This window comes from Meles meles, chromosome 11 (assembly GCF_922984935.1).
Source record: "Meles meles chromosome 11, mMelMel3.1 paternal haplotype, whole genome shotgun sequence".
Lineage (NCBI taxonomy): Eukaryota > Metazoa > Chordata > Mammalia > Carnivora > Mustelidae > Meles > Meles meles.
Window position 1 is genome coordinate 33,053,085 of NC_060076.1, and position 27,140 is coordinate 33,080,224.

General features: G+C 49.2%; 1 protein-coding gene across 1 annotated transcript in view; it reads left to right on the plus strand.

Annotated features, from left to right (window-relative positions):
* The window catches only part of GABBR2 (gamma-aminobutyric acid type B receptor subunit 2), a 341,177-nt gene that overhangs the window by 163,299 nt on the left and 150,738 nt on the right, over positions 1–27,140 (plus strand). The window contains exons 4-5 of the mRNA XM_046021722.1: positions 8,471–8,572; positions 23,077–23,142. Of these exons, the coding sequence (XP_045877678.1) occupies positions 8,471–8,572; positions 23,077–23,142 (168 nt within the window). The remainder of the gene's footprint in view (positions 1–8,470; positions 8,573–23,076; positions 23,143–27,140) is intronic.

A 27,140-nucleotide genomic window follows, 5' to 3' on the forward strand; every position in this document is an offset into this window, starting at 1 on the left:
GCATCTCTCCCGAGTCTGCCTCTGTCATCATGGGCCTTGTCCCTCATGTCTGTGTGTCCTGAGTCCACCCTTCCTTTTGTCATCTGCAAAGATGCTTTTTCCAAATCAGTTCACATTCACAGATTCTGACAGTTGGGACTTGGACATACCCCTGCAGGGGGTCACCGTTGGCACTGCCGTGTGAACACACAGGTATCCCCCCCGCACACGTGGCCTTCATGTGGGCACAGCTGCATAGATGTCCACAGGTGTTAGTTACCCTGTGCAATGGGTGCAGTAGACCTCATACGCATTCGCCTGTGTACTTACCCTCATGAAAAAGTTTCACTTGTGTTCACCTCTGGTTATAGCTTATTAAGAGCTTACATTTATAGAAATCTGAAAGCTAGATGGCTCTGTTTTTTAAAAAGAATGCTTTCTTGGGCACCTGGGTGGCTCAGTGGGTTAAGCCTCTGCCTTCGGCTTAGGTCATGGTCTCAGGGTCCTGGGATCGAGCCCTGCATCGGGCTCTCTGCTCAGCAGGGAACCTGCTTCTTCTTCTATCTCTGCCTGCCCCTCTGCCTACTTGTGATTTCTCTGTGTCAAATAAATAAATAAAATATATATATTTTTTTAAATAAAGAATGCTTTCTTCAATGAATGTTCATCGGGTTTAGAAAAGTGGAAATACAGCTACATGGAATGCAGGAATTTAAGTGCATGCCCCAAATGTCTGAAAGACTTCAGAGATTCGAAGGGATACTTCAAAAAGGCAGAGCAGGGGCAGGCAAAATTTTGAAACACTTATTTCTTGGAACCACATACATTGGTGATGAGAGAAAACTATCTTCTCTTGCCTCCCACCCAGCTTCTCCTTGCACACCTCTGATGACAGGGAGCTCACTACCTACCAAAGCAGCCTTCTCCATCATTAAAAAGTATTTTTGGCTTTGGACTGAAGTTTGCTTTCCTGAACCATTTACCTGTTGGTCCCTTCTCTGCCACGGGGGTGCCCAGGACCAGGTGCCCTCTCCTCCATGTGACAGCCCTTCAGAGTTTGAACCTGGCCATCACTTCCTGCCTTAGTCTTCTCTTCTGCAGGCTTATTTTTTAATTAGCTTAAATTAATGGTGGTTCCTGGGGAGCTCCAACCCCAGTAAAAGTGACCTGAATTATTCAAAGATTTGAGTGTTTCAAATGCCTGTTTATCCTAATTAGCATCTTAACTACAGCGGTGCCCTCTGCCTCTAACGAGCCACATTTTAGCATGTTCCATAGTTTAATGGATTTTAGTTGAATGAACTGTTTAATCAAGTGAAGACACATTTCATGAATGAATAGAAGTAAATCTATAATTATATGCTTTAGTCAGGTAAGAGGAGTGACATTTTGGCACCATCCAGGGCTATATATAGCGAGTGCATTTGAATGACAAAGTAGGTTACCTCCACTTCCATAGGAGAGCTGGGAATTCGCTTTGCTCTCAAGTTCATTTCGTAGCCTAATTAGAATTTTCGAAGAGTTGTAAAGTGCATGTGGCGCAGATCTGGTTCTCCCACCTTTACCTGCATCTCTGCCTTTCTAGATGGTTCCTCAGCTGGTGCAGCAGCCTCGTTAGGGAAGGTGGCCAGGGAATTCCTGGCCACAGGAGCCAAGTGTCCCCGGGGTTTCGCTGTGGCCTCCACCTTGCCCTTCCCGTCCTCCGTGAGAGCCTTCGCTGCCCGGAACCCATGGTCGGACAGTGATCACTTAGAACTGTCCAACGCTCTGCTTTCCTCTTCTGCCTTTCTTACTGTCTCTTATGCCTTCTCGCTCCTTTCCTTCTTTCCGTTCTTGCTTCTGACATGCTCCTCACACTGGGGCCAGGAATGGCAGGATCTGGGGACAAAAGAGGAGACATAACCATGAGATGGGGTAGGGGAAGGGTGAAAAAAGCTTTCGTAAAGGAAGATTGGTGCCCCGGACCTGGGGAAAGTGGGGACAGTGCTATGGGGGATTTCAGGCAGGCTGACAACCCTGCTGTGAGCCTGGCAGGCCTGTTGCTTTTACTCCTAAAACGCATGGTTCCCATCTTTAGCTGCACATGAGAGCCACCTGGGGAACTCCAAAAAGGCTGATGCCCAGGAATTTGAATTGGTTTAGGATGTGGCCAGGGTATCAGTATTTTATGGAACTCCCCATGCGGTTCTGATAGGCAGTCTAGAAAGTTCCAGGTGACTAGCCCAGCCAATACCTTGACCACAACCTCATGAAAGCCTCTGAGCCAGGACCACCCAACTAAGTTGCTCCCATATTCCTGACCCATGGAAACTATGTGAGATGTTAAATATATCTTGTTTGATGCCACAGAGTTTGGGGAAATTTTGTTACACAGCCGTGGAGGACGAGCGCAGATTGTTAGTTGCCCCGAAGCCGCCCCTAAGTGGGTCACTTCTTGCATCTCTAGCAGGTCTTCCAGAATCTCTCACCTGGATGGTTGCTGGGGCCACTTCCCGGGCCTTCCTGTACCCTTCCTGGCTCTGCCCCTCACTGGCCTCACTGCAGCCTAAGACATGGTTCTAGTTATGTCACCCCAACTTGAAACCTTGTACTGGCTTCCCACTGTGTCTAGGCTCAAGACCATCCTTGGTGTAAGCATTGAGGCCCTTATGGCCTACTCTTCATTTCGTGCTTACAACCTTCCTCCCCCATCCCTGGCCCATGCTCTGCTTTAGCCCCGTCTGGCTCTTCTAGCTTCCCTGCTGCTCTCTCCCGCTGTGGGACCTTCGCTTGCATGGCTCCTCAGCCTGGAGTCCTCCGCCTGCCTTACCTCCTGGCCTGGGTCCGGCTCCTCCATCACAGCGTCTCCCAGAGTGTACCCCTGAACTTGAGAGTCCTCCCTTGTCTTGGTAGGTACCAGGGAGGTCATCTGATTAATGGCCCTTACCCCCACTAGATAGAGACCCACGTGGTATGTGGAATAGAAGAGATGTCAATATCATGAATGAATGAATGAGTGAAAAAATGAGTGAGAGAATGCGAAAATCAATGAGAGAGACTGGCAAGAACAAATGGGTCCGCAATCTAGAATAACCAGAGCACTAGGTAACTGTCCAGAAAGAGACTCAAGCCCATTGGCAGTGACTGGGCATCAGACAGAATTCCAGCCCCAGGAATGAAGCAGGAGCCCTGCTAAGAGCCTGAGGTCTAGGAAGACCTCTAGCCAGCTGACGTACCTGTTCCTCTGGTCTCCTTTCCCTCCTCCAACCTATCTGCTTCTCCCCTTACAGACTGGCTATGTCCCCGACGCCTCAGTCAGTTGGACGAGTGAGGTCAGTGTGATGACTTCATTGGAGTGACAAGTCCCCATTACCCTTTGCCCCTCAGGGCCATGGCCCAGCTGGGCGGGGGACTGTGTACTTCCCTACTGGGCCCGCTGTTCAGATGGCTGATCTGACCCGACAGGGTTTTCTGCCTGCTTGCACTGAGCAGGACTGTCCCCGTGACCCTGGCCTTTCCCCCAGAGCTGCTAACTCTGCCTAGCTCTTGACTTCTTTGAAGATGTTGTACTTCCCTAGAGATTAAAATCTGAGCTTAAATGTTATAATTCTTGGATTTGGATCTTGGATTCCGAAGGCTGCCTAGAACCCTTAGGAGAGGTTGTTGTCCTCCCCTATAACCTTTATACTCCCTAGCTCCCTGTGTCCCTGGCATCCCTAAAGGGTCCTTCATCGCTGTCCTAGCCACACCTCTCTCTTCTGAGCCTCATCCTCTTTGTCATTCTCCCTCCTAAAGGCAACCAGAACTGAGCCCAGCATTCCAGGTGTGAGCCGACATGGACAGAGGACAGACCAGAGAGGGCCTGCCCCCTCTTTCATTCTGGATGTGATGCCTTTTAAATGTGGCTCCCAGTCCTGCTCACCCTTTTGGCAGTGGCCTCACTCAGTTAACACATTCTGGTTTTCTAATCAAGGGGGAAAATATCCAAGCCCTTGGAAACATTTGTTCACACTGTGATCAATGGTTCTTGGAAAGCTTATCTTGCTTCCTTTAGGATCCCTGAGAATTTGCATTTCTAACAAGGTCCCAGGAGATAACGATGTTACTGTCCAGCAGCCACATCTGAGAACCATTGCTTTAGGGATGTGCTCTCTGGCACAACTTCATATCAAGTCCGACTAGTTCTTGGGCAGAGGTCGAGGGAGGAGGTGGAATCAGCTGCTGTTGCTTCCAAGCGTATCCCAGATTATGTATTCCTGGCGCTCTGACCCCCTGGTTCTTCTCTGCAGCATCAAGTGAATTGGCCTCCTGGGAGGTCCTCCTGCAACCTGGGCTCAGAGCCACTGGTCCGGAAGCAGGGAGAGCTCTCCCCTCAGGTGACCTCAGCCCTGTGAGCTGGTCCCAGGGCCCCAGCCTTGAAGGACTCAACCCATCCTGACTCTTCTTCTAGCACACTGAGGACAACGTCCATGACCCTGCTCACTCCTCCAGCAGTCCTGGCTCTTCCTTCCCGGTAGTGGCGTGACCTTCCCCTCTGTCCCATCCATGCAGATTAGGTCCCCCAGTGGGACCCTAGCTGTACCGAAGTGTGTGTGTGTGTGTTTGTGTGTGTGTGTGTGTGTTTTATTTTCTGGAAATTAAGAGTTATTCTTTTCCCAGAAGAACATATTTCTGCTTTTATAACAGAGGTGAATGAAAACCTAGGATTCACTGTGCAGAAATGCACAGTGCAGAAACGCAGTTTATAGCAAGACAAGGGCCCCATTAAACAAGAGAACCTGCAATTCCAGAAGGAAAAATAGGTGTTTACAAATTCTTGTCGTACATCTTCAGGCAGTGGACTGAGTGGTCTCCGATCCCACACGTGACATTATGGGTCCCTTTCCTCAGGAGTTACATCAATTCCATTGTTTCTTTTCCATACTTTGGTTTCTTAAAAATACCATTTATGACTGAATTCCTCCATTGGCTTCCTCTAAAGAGGTCCATCAGAATAAATACTTGAGCTGAGCTCAGACTTCTTGGTGCTAAAATTATGGTGGCTGATCGTACCACCATCTGTTCTGACCTGTTCTGGCTCATCAGGCTTCCAGAACTGTCCACAGCTGGCAGGATCCAGAAGAGCCAGGCTGGGAGCATGGGGAGAGCACAGAACTGGGAGGGACACTTGAGTTTCCTCATTTGTGAAATTAGGGGCAAAGTGAGATGACTTCTAGGGTGTTTTAGTTTTGTTTGTTTTGAGTTCTGACTGCCTAAAAGGATAGTTTATTTGCCCTAATCATATACAGCTTTCATGCTCATTCTTATTCAGAGAGAGGTGCTCCAAGCCACTGACAGCCTGGATGGCTTGCCTTAACCCTGGACATGATCGTTCCAGCTTTTAAGCCACATAAAGAACTTGAGAGTTTACAAAGCCGTTGCACATCCTCAGTGTTTTTACTGGGTGCTGAAACAGCCCTGTAAATTACACGCTGTATTGTGCCCACTTCAGAGGTGCAAAGACTGAGGCCCAAGAGAGCTTTAACAGTTCCTGTGAGTGCGTGTGGCAAGCAAGCTGAGGGCCGCTGTGCATGCTGGGTAGAGCGTGCGTCAGCTGCACTGGCTCTTACAGGGGTAACTTCGCACATTTTTTCGTCTAATGATTGTTGTTGCCCCATAACACCCCCTGACATGCGAAACAAACAGTGGGACTCCACCTGCATCCAAGAAGGATTTGTGGCAGCAGAAACGAGTGTAATGCCAAAGTCAACTTTTTTGGTCCAATAACTAGTTCCCAGTCTTCTGTCAAAATAGAGGTAAAAACTAAGGATGGGCAAGGTTCACCCTGACTGTGGCAGCTTCATTCCTCATGCAAAACATTTATCACAGAGTATTTCAAGTGTTCAGGAAACACAGAATAGCAAATACCCATGGACTCGTTACCCAGAATTAACAGATGTTCACATTTTGTCCTATTTATATCACATTTGTCTTAAAGAAATAAAACACAGCAGTTCCCACTGAAACCCTTTAGTTTCCCCTTCCACTGTGGTGGCTTCCCAGGGACCGTCCTGAAATGTTTAGGGCCAAATTATTCCACTTTGATATATACATGAAAAGACTCTACCAATTGTTGAAAGAAGAAGTGCATTTTTTTTTTTTTTGCTGTGATAATACATACATAACATGAAATTTCCATTTCAACCTTTTTAAAAAAAGATTTATTTATTTAACAGAAAGAGACACAGTGAGAGAGAGAACACAAACATGGGGGAGAGGGAGAAGCAGGCTTCCCGCTGAGCAGGGAGCCTGATGTAGGACTCGATCCCAGGACCCTGGGTTCATGACCTAAGCCAGAGGCAGACGCTTAACTGATGGAGCCACCCAGGTAGCCATTGTAACCATTTTTTAAAGGTTTACTTATTTATTTTTAGAGAGAGGGGGTAGAGGCAGAGGGAGAGGGAGAAAGAATCCCAAGCAGACTCTACACTAAGCGCACCCTATGCAGGGCTCAGTCCATGACCCTGAGATCATGACTTGAGCCAAAACCAAGAGTCAGATGCTTAACTGACAGCGCCATCCAGATGCCCCCATCCATTTTAACCATTTTTAAGTGTCCAGTTCCGTGGCATTGAGTACATTCATTCTGTTGTGCAAGGAGCACCGCCATTGTCCCCAGACCTTTGTCATCCTCCCAGACAGTCACCATCAATCTCAAACACTAACTCCCCATCCCTCCTCCCCAACCCCATGCAGCCACCGGTCTACTTTCTGTCTCTATGAATTCAACTCCTCTAGGTACTTCCTATAAGTGGAATCCTACAGTATTTGTCCCTTTGTGTCTGACTCCTTTCATTTAACATAATGTCTTCATCCGGTTCACGTGGTAGCATGGGTCAGACCCTCATTCCGTCGTAAGGCTGAATAACGTTCTGTGGCATGTAGACACCACACCGGTTTATCCTTTCATCCACTGATAGACTTTTGGGTCACTTCCGTCTTTTGGCTTTTGTGAATAATGCTCCTGTGAATGTGGGCATAGAAATATGTCTTGAAGACCCTGTTTTTAGTTCTTTTGCGAATATACAGAGAAGCGGGTTGCTGGCTCACAGAGTGTTCTATGTTTCATGTCGGGGGAACTGCCGTTACTGTTCTCCACAGGGGCTACACCATTTTGTGCCCTGGGGGTTCCATTCCTCTACGTCTTCGTCAATGCTTGCTGTCTCCTGTTTTTTGATAATAGCCATCCTAATGCGTGTGAACAAGAAGGGCTTGTAAGGATCATCTTCTCCTAAGGAAGAAGAAACCGAAGCCCTGAGACAAGGAGAGTCACACAGTGAGGCCAAGGTCACAAGCAAGTCAGTGACAGAGCAGAACCTAGAACCTCAGGCCCCGATCCCCCACCTAAATTGTTTTTACTGAAACACACAGTTCAGTTTCCATTGCTTTCTGTCAGCAGGCGCTCAGCCATGGCCACAGATTGGATACAAACTTCATATTTCTTTGGTTTGGTCCTTACTCTGCTGTGTGTGTGTGTGTGTGTGTGTGTGTGTGTGTAAATCAAAATCATATCAACATTTTAAGATATGAAAGGATCTTATATATTTTTTAAGATTTTATTTATTTGACAGACAGAGATCACAAGTAGGCAGAGAAGCAGGCAGAGGTGGGGGGGAAGCAGTTTCCCCGCTGAGCAGAGAACCCTATGCGGGGCTAGATTCCAGGACCCTGAGATCATGACCTGAGCCGAAGGCAGAGGCTTAACCCACTGAGCCACCCAGGCGTCCCAAAAGGATCTTATATTTTTAAAAAACCTAGATTTTGGAGTTCTTCCCCCCAAATCAGAAGGTCTACTGATCCCAGACTGGCATTCTGGCATGGCATGAAGGGCACAGCTGCCACCTTAGTTGGGACATGGGGTCACCCATTTGCCACTGTCGCCACCACTCCCTGACATCCTTCCACACAGACTGCTTCACACACTGGCTGGACCCGGCGAACCCCAGAGTTTGCAGACCTCTTCTCTCTGAACACACAGGTGTTAGCCATCTGTGGGTCGGTGGACAGGAAGTTACGTGTAACAGCCCGGGCTGGTTCCAGACCCCTTACGCCTTCCTCTATATCTGAGTGTCTTACTCTGTTGCCACCCTGGAAGTGAAATATTGCAAGCAAGTAATGCAAAATGTAAATAGAGGTATGTGTGAACAGTCTGACTTGGAAACCGCGTGATAGGGCAGAGAAACACCAGCATGAAAGGCCAGAGATTCGGTTGCCTGTCTTGACTCTCCCAGGAAACCCCTGCACAGTCCCAGTCCGCTGTCCGTGTGTCGTCTGCCCAGTGGGATGGGCACATCTCCCAGGTGGCCCAGGACCGTCTAGTTTATAATAAAGGGGGGAAATCGCTCCTTTTGCATTGTTGGTGGAGAAAACCAGCCCAGTTGAGCTGCTTCCCCAGACTGACCCCTCTGAACAACCCTTCCCCTCCTTCCTGTGGCCGCCAGCACACCCACCCACTGCTTTCTCTTTGTAACAGGTGAGGAATGACCTGACTGGGGTCCTGTATGGTGAGGACATCGAGATTTCGGACACCGAGAGCTTCTCCAACGACCCCTGCACCAGTGTCAAAAAGCTTAAGGTAGGTGCGGCTGGCCGCAGCCTGGAGGACAGACGGACGCCGTGCCCTGCCCTGACTCTGAAATAGCCTCGAGTTCTGGCTGTTTGATCTCGTCCTGGCATTTTGCACGTGGGGAGAGGCTCCCAGGCGCCGGCTTCCCTTGGCTTCGCCCTGGCTTGGCCAGCCGTGGCCCAAGGCCTGGGTGCCGTGAGCCGGGCCCCATGGAGCTTCCTCTAAGCAGGACCTAAGAGGCAAGCAGGGCATGAGTCATTACCTCCTTTGTTGTGAAGAGGCTGAGAGAGAGGCACTGTCTTGCCCAAAGGCACTACAAGGAAGTACAGTTGTTGGGACTGGAAGCCTGGGCTCCTGACCGCTCTCGTGACACTCCGGGAACGGAAAGGGCCATCTAGAAGTTTGCCCCGCTGCGAGTGGTCTCGGTCTGCCATTTGTCTGCTCATCCCACAGACTCTGTCAGCCTCCTGGTTTGTGCCAGATCCCTCCTGGGCTCTAAGAGGCCATCAGGTTGCTCCCAGCTGGTGAGGAAGCTGGTTACCTCTCTGGGGATCAGGAACAGAGCGGTCTGGGAACAAAGGGAGGAGGTGACTCATCGCACCTGGGGAGAGGGTTCACGCAGAGCTCCAGGGGAGCATCTGCACCTGGCCAGGAACCTGGGCCTGCAGGTGCCCAGCAGGGAAGGAGGGCTGAAGATAAGAAGGCAGAGTACCCGTGCTCACCACACACCAGGGACCAGCAGGAATTCCATGGAGGAGTGCCGGGGCTGAAAAAAGAATTTGGAGCCAGGTTCCACAAGCCTTGAATGCCGAGCTAAGGAGTTTGGTCTTTTATCCAGGGAGCAGTGGGAGGTGCTAGGGGTTTATAAGCAGGTGCAAACAAAGAGCAGTCCCCTTTCCCTCTCTGTCTCTTCCAGTCCCTCATGCCCACATTTAGGGTTGTTGGGTATGGAGACCTCAAATGCCAAATGCTGATATGCCCCCTTCCATCTTGGGCAGGTTCCGGGTTACACCAGTCAGAGCAGGTGGCCATTTAGAATTCTTGTCTTCCAAAGCCCTCAGTTCAAAGATAGGAAGACGGAGGCGCAGCACCAGGGAACAAGGGAAGGAGAGCACCAGCGGTTTGTCCCCTGGTCTCAGGAGCAGACACCGTGCTCGTACGTGACATTTTAGCCCCGAGAGCCTGTGCAGAGAAGGAAACCATAGCTGGGGAGGGTAGCTGGCCAGGTAGCTGTGGCTGGATGTGCCCACACTATTTCCCCACAGGCTGTGTGTCCTGAGCGTCCAGTCAGGCCATGGGGTCTGGAGGACCCGGAACCGTGGAGTGCCTGCTCTGCAGGGATCAGCTGGGCAGGGGCGGGGGGCGGTGGTGGAGAGAGGAGCTCGATGATGTGCCAACATCCTCCTGCCACACAGGGCAGCATCTCCCCAGGGCGGGCACTTGAAATAGCTTCTTTCTGCCCCTCAGAGGCCCCACGGAGTTCTATGGGCTTTCAGGCTTAAAGAGCCTTTGTGTGTGAAGCAGAAGCACTAGCTGGGAGTCTGCAGGAAATTAGAGTGAGACCTGGGTGCTCTGCTCTTCAACCAACTAGTTCCAGCAGAGGTAGGAGTGACCTGACTGATGATGGAGATAGCAGCCAAAGTGGCCGGTGCCCTGACCCAGAGCCAGACCTTGATGCAGAGCCTTGACCTTCGCTGGCTCATTCAGTCCTCCCCAGAGCCCTCAGACTGCAGGTGTTTTTGCAGCCCTGTGTCACAGATGGGGAATGTGAGGCTCAAAGAGGTTAAGCATTGCCCCGAGTCATGCAGCTGGGACACGGTGGGCCGGATTCAAGCCTGGATCTGGGTGACAGGGCAGCTCAGGTCCCTCCACCGCCCCACACAGCTGCAGGTGCCCAGAAAGGATTCCAACATCACACAAGCTGGGGGGAGCAGGGCCCAATGTGTTGGCAAAGGAGTCCTTGTGGGGAAGCAATTTCCCCCCAGAGACCTGCACAGCTCCTTCTCCAGCCTTCTTCTCCTCCTTGCTCAGTTGTTTGCTTTTTTCCAGAGGCCTTCCCTGAATGCTTCATGTAAAAGTTAAATAGTTGGGGTGCCTGGGTGGCTCATTAAGCATCTGACTTCAGCTCAGGTCATGATCTCAGGGTCCTGGGATTGAACGCCACATAGGGTTTCCTGCTCGGTGGGGAGCCAGCTTCTCCCTCTTCCTCTGCTGCTCCCCCTCCGTGTAGGCTCTCTCTCTCTGTCAAATAAATAAATAAAATATTTTTTAAAAAGAAAGAAGGGAAGAAAGTTAAATCCTTGTCCACTTTCTGCCGATTTTGTCCATTTCACTGATGGGTGTCTGTATTCGTTTCCGAGGGCTGCCATAACATAGTGTACCACATACTATGTGATTAAAAGTGACAAATATGTATTCTTTCACATTCTGGAGGCTGGAAGTCCAAGGTCAAGGTGTCGGCAAGGCCGCCACGGTCTCTGGAAGGGCTCTGGGGTTCTCCCATGCTCTTCTCTTTGCTTCTGCCATTGCCAACAATTTGTGTAACTCCTGTTCCTACTTCGTAGCGCGAGTCTCCCCTTTCTCTTCACATTGTCTTCTTGTTAGGACACTGGCCGTGTTGGATTACAAGGCTACCCTACTCCAGTATGAGCTCATCTTCACTAATTACCTCCGTAGTGACCTTGTTTTCGAATAAGGTCACATTCTAAGGTCCTGGAGATTCAACCTATCTCTGGAGGACACCATTCAGCCCTTCACAGCATCTGACCTACTAACTGCATCTGACTACAAAACATCCGTTTTGTCTGGTTGTTTCGTCATCCATCTCCTCCCACTGGAACATAAGCTCCAGGAGGCAGCGGCTTCGGTCTGCTGTGCTCACTGCGTCATTCCTCGTCACCCAGAATCACATTAATGTGAGTGTGTGTGAAGGAAATACCAAGTCTGAACAGACAAAGCCAATGGAGAACAGAAGGACTAAATACTCAGGAATAAAATAAAGTAAATTCTGGAAGGCTCAGAGGATAAAACAAATCTCTCGTTTATTGTGAGGTAGGATAGAGAAGGAGATACAGAGGACGAGGAAGAAAATTAAATATCAAAGAGCAGAATTAAAATCTGCATTGGAGGTATTAGAGAGCAGAGTTAATGCCAAGAAAAATAAAAATCAATAGCACGAAGGACAAACTTGAGATATTTCCCAGAATTCCGAGGAGATGGTGAAAGTGGTGAGTCTGATGAGGGACGAGGTAACCGTTAGGGACACTGGAGAAGGGAACTCCGGAGGGAAAATGAGAACAGATGAAACCGAACCAAAATCAAAACACAGTAGGCACCATAGTAGCAACACATACACCTCGCATCCAGATCTTAGTTTCTAATACCGTACTCCACCAAAAGGATCCAGGACTCCTTGGAGAGATGGCCGATTTTTGGACTTTTTAATAAAATTTTTTTTTAAATCTTAAAAATAAAGATCCATGTGTCTACGCTGTTATGTAAATACATGGCAAAGAACAGACAAATCTCCTATACAGAAGAATTCCAAATAATTTATATAGATACCTCAAGCTCACAGAGGTGGAGCAGAGGGAACAACTTCTTTTTTTGTTTTTGTTTTGTTTTTATAGATTTTATTTGTTTATTTGACAGAGAGAGAGAGAGATCATAAGCAGGCAGAGAGGCAGGCAGAGAGGGGCGGGAAGCAGGCTCCCTGCTGAGCAGGGAGCCCAATGTGGGGCTCAATCCCAGGACCCCGAGATCATGACCTGAGCCGAAGGCAGAGGCTTAACCCACTGAGCCACCCAGGCGCCCCCAGAAGGAACCATTTCTTAAGTGACTTCCTTCCAAAAAGTATACTATGGAAAGGGGCGGGGGAAAGTAGCTTGATACTGGAGAAATCAGGCACACATAACCTCAGCCAGGAGACCAAGGTCAAGGTCATCAGTTCTAAGTCACATTGATAGGATGCACCCTTGATATGAAAAGAGGCGAAGGCCAACTTCCCTCTGTGGTCTTCCTTCCCAAAATCCATGCCCCAAGCCTAAGCACAAGGAAAATGTCAGGCAAATTCTAGTTGAAGGCCATTTTCCAGATACTCCTCAAAAGTGTCTAGGTCTTCAAAAATAAGGAACATCTGAGCCAAAAGGAGCCTACGGAGATATGACAACGAAATATAATATGGTACTCTGGTTGTGATCCAGGAATAGAGCAAGAACATTAGAGAAAAAAAAAAAAGGAAATCTGAATGAAGTATGGACTTTAGCTAATAATAATCAATATTGATTCATTAATTGTATCAAATGTACCACAATAACCTAAAATATTAATAATAGGGAAAGCTGGGTGAGGAACATAGAGGAACTTTCTTTGTCATTTTTCTGTAGATCTAAAACTAATCTCAAATAAGTTTATTTTTTAAAAAAGGAGACACACTTAAGTGGGCTGAAGAGAGTGCTGCTGGTTTGGATTGACAGAATGGCTAACATTCAGCCATTTTTGAACTACAGGATCAACAATTTCGTAAAAGAAATGTGCATCCTGTGAGTGCATGGTCTAGCTGGCCTTTCCACATTCTAGCAGAATTGGTGAAAGGAGAGTCATACCAAGATGCATTTTGGCAAAAGCTTTGAAGTACAAACATAAAGGGAAAAATCTCTAAGTATCTAGGCCAGAAAAAAAGCAAATTTCCCACAAAGGTGCAAAAATCAGGCCACCTCCACTCGTCTGCAGCACTCAGTCCCAGAGACAATGGAGCGGCTGGAAAGCATCCTTACATGCATGCAGCTCAAGGCATACTAGCCAGGTGCCCTTCTCGGAGTTCATCCTTGAAGTTCAAGGTCAGCTCAGCCAGCCAAGAACAATGGCAAACTTGAGAGCAGGTCGTGGCGGTGACGGCTGAACAGGTGCTGCAGGGACCCGTGGACAGAGAGCTCGGTCTAAATCATTGTTCCAGGGGCGCCTGGTGGCTCAGTGGGTTAAAGCCTCAGCCTTTGGCTCCAGTCATGATCCCAGGATCCTGGGATCGAGCCCCACAGAGAGCCTGCTTCCCTTTCTCTCTCTGCCTGCCTCTCTGCCTACTTGTGCTCTCTGTCTGTCAAATAAATAAAGAAAATCTTTAAAAAAAATAAATCATTATTACAAAACTGTACACAGATGCAGAAGTCTGTTTTGAAAGCCAATATCCATATACATAGTGTGCAAACATAGATACTTTAATAATAATAACTGAGATGGAAAAATCCAAATTCCATTAGAAAAATCCAAATTCCAGTCATAGAGCCCCAAAAAATGGGTGAATAAAACATGGGTTGTAGCCTCTGTTCTTAAGTAAAAGGGACTCAGCAGAGCCCACCTTGCTCATGAGTTTCCTAAATAAACCTACAAGCTAAAGAAGGCTTTGAATAACTTGATGGTAAATATACCATCATGCAAACAGAGCCCGAAGCTTTTGGCAGAGAAGGTAGAAGCGGGGAAAAATCTAGTCCACATATTGAAAACCAGAAAGCCTAACATATAATTGCAGACCAAAAAGAGCCATTCTGACCATAAATTCAAATGGGTCAGCCTCCCTATTAAAAGGCAAAGACTTTGATAATTAGGTTTTTGAAGAACTGACTACAGCTATTGACAACAGAGGAAGTGAAAGGTCAAAGGTAAGAAGTCGGGCACAGGTAGATCAAGCAAACCCAACCAAGCAAGAACCCCCAATGTTCATATGAGACCAAAGGGAATTCAGGGTACCCACTGTGATGAAGGAGAGTCATTCTCTGTAGACAGGGGGACCATTCACCATGAGAATAACACACTCATGGACCATTATTGCTGTAAATTACCTCTCATTGAAATATATAAAGAAAAGCCTGTTAAAATACAAAGGAGAATTGACAGAAACACAATAGCACTGGGAGCCATAACACTCCCGGTCTTGGACAGATCACCCAGGCGGAAATAAGCAAGAGCACAGAGGAACCAAATCATGAAATTCATTAGGCTGATTTAGCAGATCTGTACCAAAGTTCGCCCAAAGGAAGTCAAGAAATAAAACCATCTCTGCGTGCTGAAGACCCGCGGCTTTTAAGCTCTTCCCAGGCCCGTTCCAAACACTGGGGCTTGAAAGTGAACTGTTCCCAGGCTGGGCGGGGAAGGGGGGACGGTGGAGGCTGCCCCTGGCTATTTCCAGAGCACATACTCTGAAGCTCTGGGCCCCGTGGGGGAGAGTGCCAGGCTTCAGATGCTCTGTTCATTTTATTTGTTTTGTCTGTCTTCCCTGGAGCAGCCCCCCAACCCACCATTCAGGATTCAGATTCCAGGAAAATATCCCTAATTTATAAACCAGACGATGAGCAACCTTAATTCTGTCTGCAGCATTCATTCCCCCTGGCCGTGTCATGGAGCATATTCCGGTGATTAGGAAAGAGGACATTTGGGGGTGGGAGGGCATTAGTCTGCCTCTCATAGGAAGGCCACAAAAATAGGTCTTCAGGTGGACTGCTAACCCCTTTGCTCCAGGAGCCTGCTTGACTGCTAGAAACTACAGTTCACACAGGCACCCCAGGGGGATGCCAAGCTACAGAACAAACAGGGTACATCTTCCCAGCGGGACCGTTTTGCTCAGAAACATGGGAAGAAAAGTATTATTTTTATCTTAAGATAAACATAGATAACATTATTGGAATGCTAAATATATATACGTGAATTTTCAAGATAAAATAATAAGCTTTACAGAAGTTGCATGCTTTCCCAATGGGCTGCTCTGGGATATTCCTTCTTTACTTCCTTCTTTAAGAATATACGTCTTCTTGGGATGCCTGGGTGGCTCAGTCAGTTAAGTGTCTACCTTTGGCTCAGGTCATGATCCCAGGGTCCTGGGTTCGAGCCCTATATCGGGCTCCATGCTTGACAGGGAGCCTGCTTCTCCCCCTGCCTGCCGCTCCTGCTGCTCGTGCTCTCTCTCTCTCTCTCTGACAAATAAATAAATCTTAAAAAATATAAAAATAAGTTAAAAAAAGAATATATGTCTCCTTATGGTATAGACGTGTCTAATCACTACGTTGTACATCTCAAACTAACCTAATGTTTTATGTCAACCACACTCCAATAAACAGACAGACAGGCAGACACAGATAAAAATGAAGAGTAAATGGGAGGGTTAATCAGAATGAAAAGATTATTGTAACAACAGCAACGACAAATATATGTCTCCTGCTTCTCTGCCTTTAGGTATATTTCTGGTAAGGAAAAGAAAATGTCTAAGAAAAACTACCCCTAACTAAATAAAAGTACTCATTCTGGGTATGGAACAGGGTGTCAGGGCCAGGAGGGACTTGGGGACGCCTCTAGGCTAACCATGCTGGATTTACCCCAGGCCTCACAGCCAGTCAGGGAGCAGGAATGGGCCTGGGCTATAGACCCCTTCCCCAGTCCTCACTGGCCCAGGTCAGTCCCCCCGACTCCCCCACACCCACCCCAACACCGCCAGCCTCTAAAGGCTTGGGCTGCCCGAGGGCTCCTAGCTCCTCTTCCCTTCCTACAGCATCATGCCCGGTTTTCTCTGATTTTCCAGCAGCCCAGTGGGTCTGCAACGCTGGGCACCTGGGAAACAGAAAGCGATGGCATGTGGACCAAGACAGATGCACCGAAGGCGGGTGAGGCTGGGTAATACAGAGGTCAGGGTCTGGTTGACCTTCCCTTCCAGCAGGACCCCGCGCTCCTGCTGCAGGGAAGGCGGGATGGGATGGCCTCTGCTTGCCTGCTCTTTCTAATGTCCGCCAGCTCTCCCGATGTCTCGGGGTCACATCTGCTTCCACGTTCAAGGCTCCCTGACTTTTCTCCAGGAACTGTTCCTGCAAACTGGATGTTTTCTCAGCCGGGGAGGCAACAGAGAGAGGTGAGGGCTCTGGGGCCAGTACCGTCACTTCCTACTCGTGCAACCTGGTGTCTTAGGTTCAACTCCCTAGAAACAGAGCCTGAGAGTCTGGTGAAAGTGATTTATTGAGAGCAGGCTCAGGAGAAGTCAGAGAAGGGGGCAGGGTAAGGCAAGAGGGGAGCTGGGCCAGAATGCTGTCTTGCCTGGAGGCAAGGCAGGTCTAGAACAGCCCACTGCCAGGTTGCCTGGAGCAAAGTCTGCACCGCAGAGCTGGCCCCACCTTTCAGGGAGTCGGTCACTGGGTGTGGCAGGATGTGGGGCACAGAATAGCCTTTTGGACCAGGAAGTCCCTTAGCTGGGGGCAGTTCTCTAGAGAGGGGAGTGAGCTGGGAGCCACCCACTGTCACCCAGGAATGGAGGCAGCCGTCCTGAGTGAGGAACCAGCATGGCCAATGGTGTCTGCTGCACTTGCAGAAACTTCTTCATTCTTTGGGGCTCAGCTCGCTCTTGAAACTCGCTCGTGAAAACCGGGATGGACATAATAATTACACCTCTCGCCGTGGGCGAGGCTGATGGACTCCTTAGTACCACAGCTGGAAAGCACTCAGGAATTGTCCTTGTGTTTTATTTGCTAGGATCCCCTGCTCACTGGGAGTTACACACAAAATCTGAATTGGGTTATGCTTCTGAAGTGTCACTCTTGTGTGTGCATCATTGTAGCTCACCTTAAGTGTCCCAGATACAAAGAGACTCTAGACAAGAGATGAGAAGACCGGGAAGGAGGAAAGGAGCCCCATCCAGTGTTGTACCTCCCAACCCATCGCTGTTTCCTCCCATGTTTGCCCCTTCTCTGTAGGTGAGGCATCTTGGGTGCACATGGGCCCCTGTGTGGTCTACAACTGAGCTCTAGCCATGTGAGTACAAGGTGTCCTTTGTCCACCTTTTGCTCCAGGTAGCCCCCTGCAGAATTAGGAGACTGTGGAAGGGCACAGGATTTTCAGACCCTGCCCTCTGCCACATTCCAGGTTCTCTGTACCATCACAACTCTGTTCTTGCTCTCAGCCTCTGGGACGTTTCCTCCCCTACCCCCTGGTACTCCTCACACTGCCCCAGAGTCCTTTCCAAAGCAAAGGAGAAGGCGCTTAAACCCCTGGCAGGGACAGGGGAGGTGTGGCCAGAAGCAGGAACCACTGCCAAGATAAAATTTCTCTTTCCACTTTACAGATTTTCAGGAAAAGATACAAGTTATATAACACTGAACAGTGTGATTCTGGAACTTTCGTGAGAGCTCGCAAGTGTTAAAAACTTTCAAGATTCTGGAAATCCAGGGACAATGGGGGGCTCAGTCAGCTGAACATCTGACTTTTGGTTTCAGCTCAGGTCATGATCTCAGGGCTGTGAGATTGAGCCCCGAGTCCGGCTCTGTGCTCAGCACAAAGTCTGCCTGAGATTCTCTCTCCCCTGCTCGCTCTCTTTCTCTCTTGCAAATAAATTAACAAATCTTTTTTTTATACTTTTTTTATTATGTTGTTAGTCACCATACAGTACATCATTAGTTTTTTTTTTTTAAGATTTTATTTATTTATTTGACAGACAGAGATCACAAGTAGTCAGAGAGGCAGGCAGAGAGAGGGGGGGAAGCAGGCTCCATGCTGAGCAGAGAGCCCGATGTGGGGCTCGATCCCAGGACCCTGAGATCATGACCTGAGCTGAAGGCAGAGGCTTAACCCACTGAGTCACCCAAGTGCCCCACATCATTAGTTTTTGATGTAATGTTCTATGATGCATGGTTTGCGTATAACACCCAGTGCTCCATGCAACCCGTGCCCTCCTCAATACCCACCACTGGGCTCACCCATTCCCTCACCCTCCCTCCTTCTAAAACTCTCAGTTTGTTTTCTGGAGTCCACAGTCTTTCATGGTTCTTCTGTCCCTCTGAATCCCCACCCCCCTTCATTTTTCCCTTCCTTCTCCTAATGTCCTTCATGCTATTCCTTATGTTCCACATGTAAGTGAAACCATATGATAATTGTCTTTCTCTGCTTGACTTACTTCACTCAGCATAATTCCGTCCAGTTCTGTCCATGTTGATGCAAATGGTGTGTATTCATCCTTTCTTATGGCTGAGCAATATTCCATTGTATATATGGACCATATCTTCTTTATCCATTCATCTGTTGAAGAGCATCTCAGCTCCTTCCAGTGTGGCAATTGTGGATATTGCCGCTATGAACATTGGGGTACAGGTGCCCCTTCTCACTGCATCTGTATCTTTGGAATAAATACCCAGTAATGCAATTGCTGGGTCATAGGGGAGCTCTATGTTTAACTTTTTGAGGAATCTCCACACTGTTTTCCAAAGTGGCTGCACCAACTTGCATTCCCTCCAACAGTGTAAGAGAGTTCCCCTTTCTCTGCACCCCCTCCAACACTTGTTTACTGTCTTGTTAATTTTGGTCATTCTAACTGGTATAAGGTGGTATCTCAATGTGATTTTCATTTGAATCTCCCTGATGGCTAATAATGTTGAACATTTTTTCATGTGTCTGTTAGCCATTTGTATGTCTTCTTTGGAGAAGTGTCTGTTCATGTCTTCTGCCCATTTTTGGCTTGATTAGTTGTTTTTCGGGTGTTGTGCTTGAGAAATTCTCTGTAAATCTTGGATACTAGCCCTTTATCTGTAGTGTCATTTGCAGATATCTTCTCTCATTCCGTGAATTGCCTCTTTGTTTTGTTGACTGTTTCCTTTGCTGTACAGAAGCTATTGATCTTGATGAAGTCCCAAAAGTTCATTTTCACTTTTGTTTCTCTTGCCTTTGGAGACATGTCTTGAAAGAAGTTGCTGTGGCTGATGTCGAAGAGGTTACTGCCTATAAATAAATAAATGTAAAAAAAAACAAAACAATTTTTTGCCCTTCCCTCCCTGCATGCTCTCTCTCTCACTCATAAATAAAGAAGTAATTTCTATTTAAAAAGGGGAAAAAAAAACCCTCCCCAAATCTAAAACCTTCCCCTCACCCCTGAATCTTCCAATAAATTGCTATTCTGAAAAGAAGAGTGAGGTATAACCATGCTTTTCATACTCACAGGAAACTCATGTTCCAGGAGGACACATCCCATTTTGAGAAGCCCTTCCACCTCTTTCTACTGCTCTTAAGGCTCCTGCTAAGGATCCCAGGCCAGTTTCATCTCCCTTTGTCCACTCCCCATGCCAGGATTCCAGGCTCCAGCTGCACTAGGGGCTGACTTTTCCCTCCCAGACACTGCAGCATCTTGGTGCCTATTACTGGCTAGAATCAGAGCGGGTGTGAGTCGCTCGTTGCTGTAGGCATAACCTGGCTCTGGCCAGGATCTTTTTCCAGGGACCTCTGATGGTCAGAGGGCCACCAAGCTGAAAGCACTGGTTCCAGTCTTGGGGGAAGTCTTGGGGGAAGTCTTGGGGGAAGACTTTGCCCCTTTAGGATGGGGTTCACTAGATCAGTGATCTCTTGGGTTCCATCCAATTCTAACAGTCTGGGAACGCAGCACCAAGTGGTCCATGCAACTTGGTTGTCATGGCAACAAAGACCACAAGTGGTCGAGCCGGTTATTTATCTGTCTGCAGGTGGTCAGGTGGTCAGCCAGGAAGACGTGGGCTCCTCAGTGCATTTAAGAACCGGACATGGTGAAGCAAATGAGTGCCGAGGCCCTGGGCTGGCAGGATATCAGTGTTGTGGTGATCATAGCTACCGGTTACTGATTAAGGAATGCAGGCCAGTCACTACCTCACAGAGCATTTGCTCCCTTAATCATGCATTCAGTGCCTATGGTTGATAGATATGTCATGCCCTGTCCCCCTGACCTGGGGATCCAGAGAGGAATCAAGTCCAGTGGAGAAGACAGGCAAGCAGGTGGACTCGTGCCATGATAGAGGGAGGCACAGAGCACTCTGGGCCCACAGAGGAGCAAAGGAGCACCTAAGAGCACACAGATGGCTTCTCAGAGTAGGGGTTCCTGAGCTAAAGCATGAAGGGTGAGTGGCAGCTCTCCAGGCAGAGGAGTGGGGTGAGAGGGAAGGACATTTGAGATGGGCAAGCTTGTAGAAAGCAAGATGGGAACAGATGGGGGAATGAGCCAGGAAGGGAGTGCATGAATGGCAGACCCATCCTGGAGAACAACAGGTAGCTCATTCTCAGGCCCTGCAAGACTGGAGAGGACTGAGCAGGAGTCTGCTGGTACAGCATCTCAGATATCCTCCTTGGAGCTCAGTTGACCTGGAAAGCTCAGGGAGCCATGGAAAAACTGTACACAACCCCATTTGAGTCTTGGAAGGATTCTTTCACCCGCTCCGTGGAGGCCAGGATGGATGGAGCAGGACTAAAGGTGGGGGTCCAGCCGGGAGGCAGATGTAGTCCATCGAGGAGGGAATGATGGTGGCTGCACCCAAGGCAGGGAGGCTGCAGGGCTGGATGTGATTTGACACTGGCAGACAGACGGAGTCAGCGGGTGGGTCCTGGTTAGGGCTTGGAAGGAGGTGAGTGAACCTGGGTGGGTGGGAGGTTGGTGACACCACTCTCAGAGATGGACAACACAGGACGGGGGAAAGGGCTCATTGGCAAAGATGAGGAGTTCAGCTTGGGATGTGCTGAGCTTGGGGTATGTGGGAAAATCAAAGTGGAGGGGTCCAGGAGGCAGCTGGAGAAAAGCTGGGGGTGGGGAGAGTGGTCGGGCCTCCGTAGCACACCGAGGACAGTTGTGGCTAGGGTCTTGAATGAGGCTGCCCAGGACAGTGAGGACACAGAGCTAAGGGCAGAACTATGTAGAATACTAGCATTTAGGGGTGGGCAGAAAGGTGATGAGCTGACTCAGAGTCTGAGCAGGAGGGACCAGGAGGTAGGAAAGAGCCAGGAGGAAGCATCATGGAAGCCAATGGCTGGGTTTCATGAGCATGGATCCTACAGCCCCCTGGCAAGGTTGGTTGGATTATCCCTTTTTCAATGATGAGAACATTGACGCTTCTGGGGTTTAAGACTCAGGGTCACACAGCTGGTCAATGATAGAGCTGGGATTTGAACTGGGGTCTCCTTAACTCTAAAACCCAATAAGCTTTTTCCGCTATACCATGTTTAGCAACACGGAGTGTGGCACAAAGTAGATGCTCACTAAGTGTCTGGTGGCTGGCCAGCTGGCTGGATACTCTTAGCAGCAAAGAAGGCTAAAAGATTTCAACAAACAAGCAGAAAAAACCCTGGAGTGTGCCTGAGAGTATTGTCCACAGAACGGAAGCAGCTTGGAACTTTTTATAGCCTTGCAGACATGGCGATGACAAAGGCTTGCCTTCCTTCAACTGCTCTGTTAACGATCTTTTAAAGTCCTTTCAGAGCAAGGTTTTTATCCCCCCCTCTTCTTTCCATTCTTGCTTGCAAACGAAGGATGGTTTTAGAATCCAAGCCTTTTTTATTTTGCTAAAGTACATGATGAGTAAAATGGCCTCCCAGTCAGCACTTTCCAATTTTGAAAGATGCTAAAAACTGATCTTTAAAGGCATGTTTCTCTTCTTTATGCATCAAAGGGCCTTGAGGCCTGCTGGAGAGGACGGGGAGGGATGGCAGGAAGGTGGTACCACCCTGAGGAGGGCAGGAAGTGACTGGGGCGGGGAGCAGCCCGGTGGGCCAGAACCCAGGCATATCCTCTATGCCCCATGTTCTGTATGGGGCAGGTTCCCCACCTGGATCCCTGTCCCCTGGAGAGCCACCAAGGACTGCTTAACTGACCCAGGAGGGAGTGTTGGGCAAATACCCAGTAAGTGTTTGTTGAATGAATAAGTGAGTCACAAGAGCTGTTGTTCAAGGCACACGTGGAGATAATGAGTGCAGTCCTATTTATAGAGTTTTCAAATATAAGTTTTTCTCGGAGTTAAAAATGGGTTGGGAGGAGGTTATAAAACCCGAATACTAGCTATAGCACTCATTGGGCATCCAACTGTGTGCCAGGAACCATGCGAAGTGGTTTATGCAGATCCTCTCATTTAGTCCTCGTGGAAGGTAAGTTCTGCCGCTATCCACATTGGATGAGTGAGGAAATAGAGGCCAAGATGGATAAAGGAGCGGCCTGAGGCGCCCTGAGGCTTGCAGGTGGAGCTGAGATTTAAACGGAGCTCAGAACTCAGGAGAATCTGAAACTTCTTAATTGGAAAGCTTTGTGGAAGGTGTAGAAAAGTCTAGAATCCTGGCAGGGAGGGTGGGGGTGCTGCAGTCTTATTGCTGCCACCAACTCCTTGGAAGCTCCTTCCTCTCCTCTGGCCTCAGTTTCCTTGTGTGTCAAGTGAGGAAGAAGACAAGATGCTGTCTCAGTGCCCTGTAGGGTTGGCTTACCCTTGTTGGAGGAGTTAGGGATGCCACTGGGACCACTGAGAGCCGCCGGCTTTCTGAAGCCTCCAGCCTGTGCAGACTTGTCCCGGCGCATGTCCCTGAGACAGGGGAGGGCAGGAGGAGCTGAGGGGAAGCTGGCCCCAGAGAGGACAGGAGTATCCAGGCAGGGCTGGGGGGAGAGGGCAGAGCTCTTGGCTGGGGGGCTGGGGGTGCACGAATGTTCTCTGCCATGGCCTCAAGCCCTCGAGTGTGACTGTCATCCACTCTCCTTCACGTACGTGTCCTTCTGTCCACAGGGCAATGACGTAAGGATCATCCTCGGCCAGTTTGACCAGAATATGGCAGCAAAAGTGTTCTGTTGTGTAAGTAAAACTTCGGTCCTGTCACTGTGTCTCACGAAGCTGTTTCTCAGACTCATTCTCACTGCCTGGTCTGAGTGGAATATAGGACCAGCGGAGTATAGGACCAGCCCGGAGTCTGGGTAGTTGGAAGCAGAGTGTTATGGTCACTGCTCTTTCCTCTTTGCAGGGAGCTAAACCCCCAGGGCTCAGGACAGTGCAGTCGTGGGAGGAGCTAGGGACCTCAGCTGACCAAACCTCCCCTCCAGCGCACTGTCCCAGCCCTGCTGGCTAATGCTCTACCGGCCTACTCAACCGTGCTTGGTGGAGGCCTGCAGTGTGCAGGGCAGAGAAGGAGGGGCCAGGCCAAGATGCCTCAGCCCCCGTCCCGGCCCTGGAGCAGGGCTCAGAGTCTCAACTTTAGAACAGTCTCTCAACCTTTTCTATCTATCCCTGAGTTCTTTACAATTATCTGGTGATAGGTGACAAAGTATCCTTTCACACCTCCCCTCATTTCATCTTTTCAGTAAACTGAGTGAAGCAACTGTCCTTATCCCATTTCACAGATAAGGAAATAGAGGTCCAGCTTGTGGCTGAGCCAAGGCTCCAGCCACTTCGCCTGATTCCCAACCCCATCATCTTCCAAATGATGTTCTACCTAAGTACTTGTAAGAGTCTTTCCATTCTGATGCCCTGGCTCCCTCTCCCCGACCCCGGGTCGGGAGAAAAGCAACAGAATGAGAGCCCAGTCACGGGAGTCACTGTCTCCCCAGTAAGCTCCTTCCCTTCCAGTGAGCTTGTTCTAGGTGTAGTCTCTAGTGATGGGCCATGGGCCTCTGTTCTCCTTGATCTCTTGTCAGTGACTTGGATGAGATTATAAAAAGCAGACTTGTAGGAATTTTGGAAGTTGCAAAAGATGTTGGAAACAGATCCAAGGTTGCAAAGAACCTTAAGAAGCTGATTCAATCTAAGAAAGTTCAATCTCATAGCCCTACTAGAAGGTTACATTAGAACAAATCAAGCTGCCTGTGTCCAACGTGGTAGAGGCGTAAGCTGAGGAGGACTGTGCCTTTAGAACAGAAGAGACTTTGGGGATGTGGTTGACTTCAAGGATGCCGTGGGTCACCAAGGCAAGCGTCACTCCCAGGAGCCAAGGGGACCTCCGGCTGCACGTCTGCACCTGGGGAAAGTGGTCCCTCTGCTGTCCACTGGAGAGACACTGCCTGGGGTGCCCTTCTCAGCCCCTGCTATCCATTTCTGGACAGATGCAGGAACTCAGATCACACCAGGAGTGAGGACAGAACCGTGACCGGAAGCCACCGTCACACAGGGCTGTTTTATCCTGAAGGCTCAAGAACAACACGAGAACTGCCTGATCATCTCTTGATTGACTGGGGACCCTGGACAGAGCTGGGAGCTCAGGAGCCAGTCTGCTGCCTAGTTGCTGAATTTGGGCTTGTTGTTGACACTTCTGCAGCCTCGGTTTTCTCATCTGTAAAATGGTGATGATATCAGCACTGGTCTCCTAGGATTGTTCTGGACATTGAAATGAGCAGAAACACTGCACAGTGCCTGATGGATAGTGAGTCATCAGTAAATGTTCACGGTCTTTTTTTGTTTATGTAAAGTCTCAGGTTGGGGAGGATAGAATGGATCACTGCCATTGAATCCCATAAACTGAGTTTTATCCCTCCCCCCTCCCCATCCTTCACCGTATCCCCAAGGCCTTGGCAAGCAGCTGGCACGTGGTGGGTCATAACTCCAGGAGAAATACATTAATAAACATACCCATGAAGACACCACGCTGGTTGCTGGCCGTCTCCCTTTTCCAGACCCCATGGTCTGCCCTGAGCCGAACCCAAGTGGAGGCGTGGCTGTGATTTCACTCCGTGCCATGCACTGGGATTATTTTCCGAGTGGCGTTTCCAGCCATGGTTTCTGCTTCAGAACAGACGGTGTGGCTGTCTTCCTCTCGACCCAAAGCTCCAGGCTGCCTGCCTTCCACATGGCCTGGGACACCATCCATCTTCTCAGCCTCCTTTCCTCTTGTTGGACGGTGGGCATTTTGCAACGGGCTTCCTCTTAGAGTCCGCAGGTGACTTTGGTTATTGAGAAATTCCTTGCAGGTATTTTTGAGGGGGCGGGTGTTTATTCCAAGTGTCAGACCCCCAGATGCAATCTGCCCTCAGGGGCTCGGCGTCTTACCTGGTTAGGAAGGAATTCTTCTGGCAGGTCTGGAAGATCCTGAGGAGGGTCTGCTCCGTGTCTTCCTATGGGATCAGGACTGGCGTGTGACAGAGGGAGGGGCTGCTCAGAGCAGAGACCCTTGTGAAGGAGCCTTCCTGCCCGTGTCTGGGTCAGAGGTCAGAGCGCAGATGCGTTGGGGCCAGAGGTCAGAGTGCAGTTCCGGTGGAAGCAGCCATATCTTCGCCATCCAGATGCCACAGGGCAAACTTTGCAGCATGTTGCTGTGTTCTTGAGACTGGAGCCGCCACCCCATGGAAGAGCAGACTCCAGCAAATGCAAGGCCTATTTATAGCCCTGTAGCAAAATGTTCATTTGGGCTTCAGCACAGGATGAGCGTGTCTCCATCGCTTTGTCTTCTCCTCCTCCCTCGGGGGTCTATTCTAAATTCTCAAGCACTCTGGCCTGGGTTCCAGTTTTAGCCCCACCAGCTGTGTGACCTCAGGCAGGGCACCTTAAACCTCTGGTCTCCAGCTGCCTCACCTCTAAAATGGAAGCAGCAGTCCTGGCCCCATCAGCCTCACGGGGTTGGCAAGATGCTTAAGTAAGGCCACAGAAGGAGACCATCATCCCAATGGTGAACTGCCTTCCTGATGTGAGGGTTTATTACCATCATTAGTGTGACCGTATTAGGAAAAGGGAAATGTCCTTCTTGCACAGGGAGGAGAGGAGGCAAAAGGAAACATAATAAAAAGAGGAAACTGGATTAAAAAAAAAATTCATGTCATGGTTACCTGCAGCAGCAAATAAGAACCAAAGTGGTCGCCAAGACTGAAGAAGGTAAGCTCAGGACTGCCCGTCGCCACGTGGCTGGCTGGGCCCACGGGTGGCCAGAAGTCCTGAGGTCACATTCCCACCAGAGGCAGAGAAAATGAAAACCGAGGAGACCGAGGAAACTGGAAATGCGTTCAGTCTCTGCACAGTCACTTCTCAGGTGCCGTGGCCACACCAGGCACTGTGTTGAACACCAGGGATCCACGGAAGAGCGGACCCCACACTACTAAACTCCCCCTCCGGCAAAGGAGACAGAGAATTCCAGAAGCCCCTCCCAGCTCATATGTGTAACAGCCTCAGCCCATCTAAACATGGGAAGAGCAGAATGGAGGACCAGAGCCTTCCCCTCCCGTGCTTTAGACCGTGGATGGTATATTTAAAACCACTTCACCTACCTTGCAGGCAAGCCTCCCACCTAGACCCTCACTCAAAGCCTATTTACTTTTGCTCTGCACATATGTTTAACCACCCAAGCACCCCGCTTTCTGAGCCATAGCAGTTTAAAAGCAACAAATTTAGAGAAGACAGGGACGCGATGGCAGTGAAAAGCGACACCCAGACCCAGCAGCATTACTGTGCGTGGCCCATAACAGTGGCTGGTATTCAGAATAAAATCGTGATTTATTTACAGAGAGGAGAAGGGAGGAAGAGGAGCTGCTAAAATGTGCCTGGATGTAGTGTTGGCCACGCGCGGCTCACGTGTCATCTCCTTGAATTCTTACACCCACCCAGGGAGACAGGCTTGGCTTTCCACAGGCGATAGATGGGAAAAGCAAGACCCGAGCGAGGAGTTGTGCACCAGAGTTACCCAGAGAATCTGGTCCTGGTTGACTGTAACCTCCTTTTTTGTTTCTTCCAGAAGGTCAGTAGGAAAATGTTTATCTTCATCAAAACTGAATAGCATTCTAAACAAAATCTGTTGTCACTTAAACGACTATGCTTCTCTTTTCTGGAAACTTCACGCACAAGGAACAGCTCCTAATGGGACAAAGGCAGGTCAAAGA